The following is a 7,786-nucleotide window of genomic DNA, read 5'->3' as shown; positions in this document are numbered from 1 at the left end:
TTTTAAATTTTATTTAATTTTTAAAAATTTAATTTGACAAAACCATTTTAAAATATAATTTATTATATTAATTATTATTATATTAGTCAAACGACGACCCAACAGCATCAACCAACAAGTACAGATGATGGATACGTTCTATTATATGGAATGGCCGACGGCCGGCGAGTCATACCAACAAATTTAGATTATTTATGTACTTAAACATACTGGGAAATATACCATTCGGAAATAAAGGTATTTTAACCTGTCTGCTGTCAAATTTAATATATACTTGTTCCGAAAGCCAGATACAGACTCACTGGCCATGAGAAGAACACTGATGGAGCCAAAAACATCACAACTCCCTCATAAGCCAGTTGAAGATGAGACACCACTCTACAACCAAGAATTTCTCGACTTCCTTTCTGGCTTGCCAAAGGAGAGAGTTATCGAGAAATTCGAATCATATCAGTACCAAGGATTTTGGTATAATCCTCCACTTCTGCATGGTATTTTTAACATGCAGAAGCATTTTCAGCCCTGCGAAAATGATATCTTCCTTGTTACTGCCCCTAAATCAGGCACCACCTGGTTGAAAGCTATGATTTATGCATTAATGAACCGCAAAGCTTACCCTCCTCAGAGTCCTCATCATCCTTTGCTTAACAACACTCCCCATCAGCTTGTTCCTTTTCTGGAATTTATCAATCCCTCTAAATATGGCTCGGTCTGCAACTCACCGGATAGAACCACTAGGATCCTCGCAACTCACTGTCCGCTGATCAGCCTCCCGAAATCCATTACTGATGATGCTAGCCCCTGCAAAATTGTTTACCTCTGCAGGGACGTCAAGGACAACTTTGTTTCACTTTTTCACTTTGCTCAAAAGAACCAATGGCACATTTCATTAGAGGATTCCTTTGAATTGTACTGCAAAGGGTTCAGTGGAGCCGGACCCGTTTGGGATCAAATCTCGGGATATTGGAAGGAGAGCTTGGACAGGCCACATAAGGTGTTATTCATGAGGTACGAAGAGATGCAAAATGAGCCTCAGTTTCAGCTCAAGCGACTTGCTCATTTTCTTGGGAAACCAATTTCTGAAGAGGATGAAAAATCAGGTGTAGTTGATCAAATTATAAATTTGTGTAGTTTCGATACCCAGAGTAGGCTAAAGGTTAATAACACAGGGGATTTGGTGTGCGGTTTAAGCAACAGTTCATTTTTCCGCAAAGGTGTAGTTGGAGACTGGAAAAACCGTTTAACCATTGATATGGCTTCTAAGTTAGACCAGATAACAGAAGAAAAATTCCATGCTTTTGGGTTATCTATATGATAATCCCATAACATTAGCATGTAGTTTGTTTAATGGTACTAATTAAGCCCACACCTGGTCCTATCACTTTATACGTTTCATAGTAATGCGTTTGAAATTCCATGTAATAGTATTAATACATTTGATAGTTGAAAAAAAAATAATCCTATTTTGTATTATTATAATCAGCCACTACTCCCTCCGTCCCATTTAATTCTATACATTTTTTTTTGGATGTCCCACTTAATTCTATACATTTCAAAACTTTCCCAAAATAGTAAATTTTTATAATATAAAAACCCCATTCACCCACTACTTTCAACTACTTTTCCAATTCTATCAATTATATATTGATGGTTCCCACCACTTTACCCACTTTTCTTTCTCTTTCTCCTTACTTTTCATTACTTTATACACTTTTCTTAGTCTCCGTGTCCAATCCATATGTATACATGTCAGAGGGACGGAGGGAGTAATATATTTCATGGTGTCGTTGGCCTTGGTTTAACTTTTTGCTTATATTTTTATTATTACTAACTTTGTATATCTGCGATCTCATAATAAACTAGTTGACAACCCGCGCGTTGCGGCGGCCTATAAAAATTATATTAATGATTTAATATTAATATTTGTAGAATAAAATAATTTTGTGACTGTTTATAAAAAGTATATTGATTATTCAGAATTAATATTGGTAGGATAAAATAAATTTTATGTTATAAAAATCTTGATATAATACCAATAATAATATATAAAATTGCAAAATTGGACTATAATTGATGGTGAAAAAATAAAAATAAATTTATACACGTAATTAACAATTTAAAGTACGAAGAATCTTAATTTTTTTTTTTTGAAAAGTAATTATGTTCTTACATTGTCACCTTTCTCCAATTTTTTGGATTGACTTGTGCACAAAGTAAATCATATAAAAATTAACAACAACAAACATGTCTAATGAACGAAACAAATATTATAAAAAAATAACCAACAATCATACATCACTAATAGTTAATTTATTGATATCATCCATCAATATCATGTCGTGACAATATTCTTTTTCTGTGTTTGGATTTGTGACTCCGACGTAGCGGTCTATAAACATACATCACTAATAGTTAATTTATTAATATCATCCATCAATATCATGTCAAGACTATATTCTTTTCTCGTGTTTGGATTTGTCGACTCCCACATGGCGGTCTATAACTACCTTTGCTTGCAACAATCTTTATTTTTTTAATACTGTATAAACAGCCTTCACTTATCGTAGCCTTCACTTATCGTTGCAGAAGAACGGAACCACCGAATTAGAAATCGAGCAAGAGAACTATCTCTCACCAGAGAGAGGTAGGGTTGTGGGATTAAGAGATAGGAGGATGATCCGAAACCCTACAATCTATAGGGGTTTTATAGATGCAGAGAGACTTGTGTGTCCCATAATTAAATAATCTGAAAACAAAATTAGAGTAAAATTTTCAAGTTACTATATTTCATAAATAATTTGAAACAAAATCAGATTATGAAACTTGCTTCTAATATATTTTTAATACTATATAAACAGCCTTCACTTATCGTTGCAGAAGAACGGAACCACCGAGTTAGAAATCGAGCAAGAGAACTCTCAACAGAGAGAGGTAGGGTTGTGGGATTGAGAGAGAAGAGGATGATCCAAAACCCTACGATCTACCGGGTTATTTATAGATGCTGAGAGACTTGTGTGCTACTTTTTCCCATAATTAAATAATCCGAAACAAAATCAGACTAAAATTTTCCAAGCTACTATATTCCATTAAATAATCTGAAACAAAATCAGAGTAAATTTTTCAAGCTATTATATTCCATAAATAATCTGAAACAAAATCAGATTCTGAAACTTCCTTCTAATATATCCGAAACTAAAAAAGGTAGTTCTAGTTTTTGATATTTTTAATCCAAAAATTTCAAAAAATTAGAAAAATAGAACGGAGCGAGGGGCGCCACATATACGCACCTCGCTTCTCCTTTATATAAGTATATTGATTTTAAAATCACAATTTTAACAAAATTATATATCTCAAATTTTTATGTTATATTTAATATATCTAGCGTAATAATATAATATTCAAATATTTCTCATAATTGATTATTCATATAGAAAACAAGAATCCGTTTTGATTATACCTTATACTTATTCAAAAATGACAAGAATATTTTCTTGGATCGAAATAAATACTAAAATATTAATAAAGAAATATATTTACGTACTTACGAATTTCGTTATCATTACAAAAATCAAATGAATATAAAAATAACATAAAATTTAGAAAATCAAAATATTAATTATTGAATAAATAATAATAATGATATACATTTATAATATAATATAATAATATATGTGTATATATATAATATATATTCGAATTCTAACCGTCTTTGAATGTTTAACCATATAAACGAATTTATTTCAATTTTCAGTTTATTATTTTATTTTGGATTAAGTAAAGAAAGAACCATTTTCCAACCCCAAATGTATGAGTTAATTGGCTAGATTTAAAAAATTCCCTCATAACTCATACTCTCTCCGTTTCAATTTACATGTTCGAAAAAAAAATATTTCAAATTATACACTTCAACTTTCAATTTAAAACATATTTCCAACTAGTAATTTGTACGATTTGTATGTTTAACCAATTTATACATCAATTTCAAGCTCGAATTGGAAAAGTTGACAAAGCTAAATTATTTTACTAATTTGTTTAATTTTTAAAAATTGATTTTATAAACATGTGTATAATCATCCGGAAAGAAATTTTAACATATTTTTTATTTGATTACTAGATGTATAAATAATAAGTTATAAATTATCAATAAAATTATTCAAATAGATAAATAAATAATTATTTTTTCCTTTTAAATAACTTCTCATTTATATATAATAAATAAATTTTTAACTTTAGATCAAACCACATTTTAAGATAGTCCAAAAATGAAATCAAAATCTAAATAATAATCTAAAATATCTATTTTGAATAGAAATTTATTGGATACAACTCAAATCAGGATTGGATATCACCCAAAACAAAACTTAGAAAGTCTTAGTTTCACAATGAAAATCTCTGTGTGATTAAGTATTATATCTTATATATATATATAAGTGTAATAAGAATAATTATTTTATATTACATTCAAACAAATATGAATCATCTTCGGCAAAAAAAGAACAAATATGAATCATATTGTGGTTAGAAATTTTGTAAAAACTAAAAGAAGGAGATTTTGTAGTTGTAATATGACTTTTCTTCTTTTTATGTTTAAATCAAATAAAATAAAGTTTTTTTAAATAAAATATCATTCTTATTGTAAAATTCATAACAATTACTTAATTTTTCATTTTCTATTCTAGTTCAAATATAATTGTTAACTAATCACTAATCACTAAGAAATAATAATAAGAATAAGAATGAATCAAATAATAATATATTATATAATATTTTTTAATATGAATATATATTTTAAAAATATATGTAAATCATACGAATTACTTATAAAATAAATTGATATTTTTAAAAAATATCCGTGCATAAGGCCGGTTATAAGTTAGTATATATAAGATGTATATTAGCATGGATGACGGCTTCCAAAAATAATGATAAATTTTTAATTTCGAATTTAATATAAAATTCATATATTTATATTCAGACCAGAAAAAATTATATTTTTATATTTAAAGAATTTTTTATATATTAAATACAAATACACTTGTTATCAATTGAAAAAGAAACTAAACGTATACTCACTCCCTCCCTCTCACCCATTTTCTTACTCTTTCATAATTTAGTTTTAAATTGTATATAAAATATAATTTTATTAACTTACTTTAAAAAATAAAATTTTTAATATTAAAATTTTATTAGAAAATGAAAAGTTCAAAATAATGTATGAAAAACGTTTATAAATCATAATCGTCCATCACTTCAAATTAATACTCTCGTACAAGTGTAGTTGAGTTGGGTACTTCTTGGTAGCTGAGGCAGTATTTGAATTGATTGATAAACTACCACACCGTCCAACATTAAAGAGAGCGTCCAACATTAAAGAGTGGTTGCATTACATACAGAAAATGGAAAGACGAAGGGGTTCATGCTTCTGCAATTTGTTGTATTAAAAAGAATATACGATGCAGGGAGAAAATGTAATGTAAGGAAAGCCTTGAACTAAGATCAGGATATATATTTGGGTGTGCATCGATAGTCAAAAAACATTGGATGGATAGTGATGACATTTCACACGTCTGCAGGAACATCTAGTATATTTTTTAGGAGTTAAAAAGAAACCATATGTATACTTTGGGTTAAAAATCGAGCAGACTCTAAGTTCAATAGTAAATGTCAAGTTTAACCTATGTTATAACGTTTTTTTTACTTCATACCGGTATGAGGACTAATTGGAACATATCGGATACGTGAAGGGTTCAATGCATGGTTAAAATATTGAGACCACTAGGCATCGATATATACCCCAAATATTGAGGATTAAAAAAATATTAAGCCTTCCTTAATTTGAAATATTAGAGGAATAATGTATTTTATAAAAGGATTCTTGAAACTAAACATTTACTTTAATTTTATTAAAATATTTGAAACACCCCCTTGTGGAAAGAAATTAAATTTGGAACACCCAATTAGGATTGAAAATAAATCATCATATAGAGATGTTCAGACACAAAAAAATCTTTGCTCCTCACTCCTGACACTACTAGAAAAAAGGGCTTAGACATGGGCTAAAAACCGATGTCTATTGAAAACAGGACCGATGTCTTCGCATGTGATGTAAAAGGTAGGGGTCTTAGACATCGGTTTATGACCGATGTCTAGAACCACCTTTCACAGCAGTTCTACTAAAGAACCAGATGTCTATGCATTGAAAATCATCTTTTTTTACATGATTCTAATATGAAATATGGTAATAATAGAGGCTGAATATGATCTTAAACATGAGACACACAAGAGAAAAATGAACACATTTGCAGTGGAACTGATGTAATATTCATTTTTAACATGAGTTACCTAAACTAACCGATGTAAATTACTTTGTTTCACATCATCTGTTTAAATTAGACGATGTCTATGTTCGTCTTTCACATCAGTTCTTTATTTCAGTTGATGTCTATAGTTTTCTTTTACATCATCTCTTTATATCGGTTGATGTCTATAGTGTTTTTTTACATCAGGTTACTTTTAAATCCATTGTCTTTCTGTAGTTTAGACATCAGTTTTTCAAAGAAGTGATGTCATTTCACATTTTTTAGTCCATGTTCCACCTGCTTATATAACATGCCCAAATGTAAAATTAAAATCTCAAAACAAATCAACAATCAAATTTCCCAAGCAACAATATCACCAATTACCAAACATATTTGCATTAATCCACCAACTAATTACATAATTCACCAACAAGCAATACTAGTACTGATGCCAACTAATTCAAATTATCCACAACACAACCAATACTAGTAGTACTTCAATTCACAAGTTTGCATTGCCATTAACTACACATTATACTCCCAAAATCAGCAGTAGACTTCTAAACGAAACCTAAAGTCAGATTACTCCTAAAGTCATTGCAACTACATGAATGATTCAATATGGCTAAGAGCCTCAAACCGGACCTCATCAAGCTCGGCTTCCGAACAAATCAGCTTACGCGTCTTAAGAGCCCACTGAAATGTAAAACAATAAAATTATAAATTATCCAACTGCACACATATATATATATATATATATATATATATATGACAATTACAAAATCTAAGGAATGTAAATACTTTCTTTAAAAATGACAGTTCATGGTCCATTATAATTTCTCTCATGTAGCGCATAACTACATAGCCACATTCAATCCCACCAGGTTGTTTGGGACATCCCTGTTTAAAAATAAAATTAGAATAATAACATACCTATATAATAATACCGTATTATCTGATCCTAATTAATAGAAAAAACAAAGGTTATACCGGCATATATTTGATACTAGGGGCTTTATTTCCCCTCCCAGCCTGAACATTAAAAGTAATCATCGCCCTGCAGTCACGTGTGGTGGTGACATTAATTAGTGCAAAATAAACGATATTTCAATAATTAAATATAGCTCTGTATCAAATAATGGAAATACCTAGTCAGTGCTTTTTCCAACTCAGGAAAATTAGTTCCATAATATGACCAATATCCAGTGACAACTATGTTTATTACAAAAAAATTTTAATTAGTAGGAAAAGCCGGTCGGGATTAGAAAAATATCCAATGGCCAATAAGGACGGAGTACTTACTTGGTATTATAGGGTAGTAGGAAAAGCCGGTCAGGATTACCCTCTTTCAAACGATTCACCAAGTTACGTTCAATATCTGTACTGTTGGTGAATATGGTTGCGGGATCACAAGAAGCATACATTTCCAATTCGTCATTGTCACGAACCACCGTATGCAGGTACCTGCATTAGAAATCAAATAAAAT

General features: G+C 29.9%; 1 protein-coding gene across 1 annotated transcript; it reads left to right on the top strand.

Moving 5' to 3' along the window:
- The first annotated feature begins 307 nt into the window (after positions 1-307).
- LOC135149659 (cytosolic sulfotransferase 13-like) lies at positions 308-1,315 on the top strand. The gene has a single exon (XM_064085432.1). It carries the CDS (start codon positions 308-310, stop codon positions 1,313-1,315), a length of 1,008 nt encoding a protein of 335 aa, XP_063941502.1.
- The last annotated feature ends 6,471 nt before the right edge of the window (positions 1,316-7,786 follow it).

Source organism: Daucus carota, chromosome 9 (genome assembly GCF_001625215.2).
Source record: "Daucus carota subsp. sativus chromosome 9, DH1 v3.0, whole genome shotgun sequence".
Classification (NCBI taxonomy): domain Eukaryota; kingdom Viridiplantae; phylum Streptophyta; class Magnoliopsida; order Apiales; family Apiaceae; genus Daucus; species Daucus carota.
Note: the sequence above shows the minus strand (reverse complement) of the source record. Positions and strands in the feature narration are given on the sequence as shown.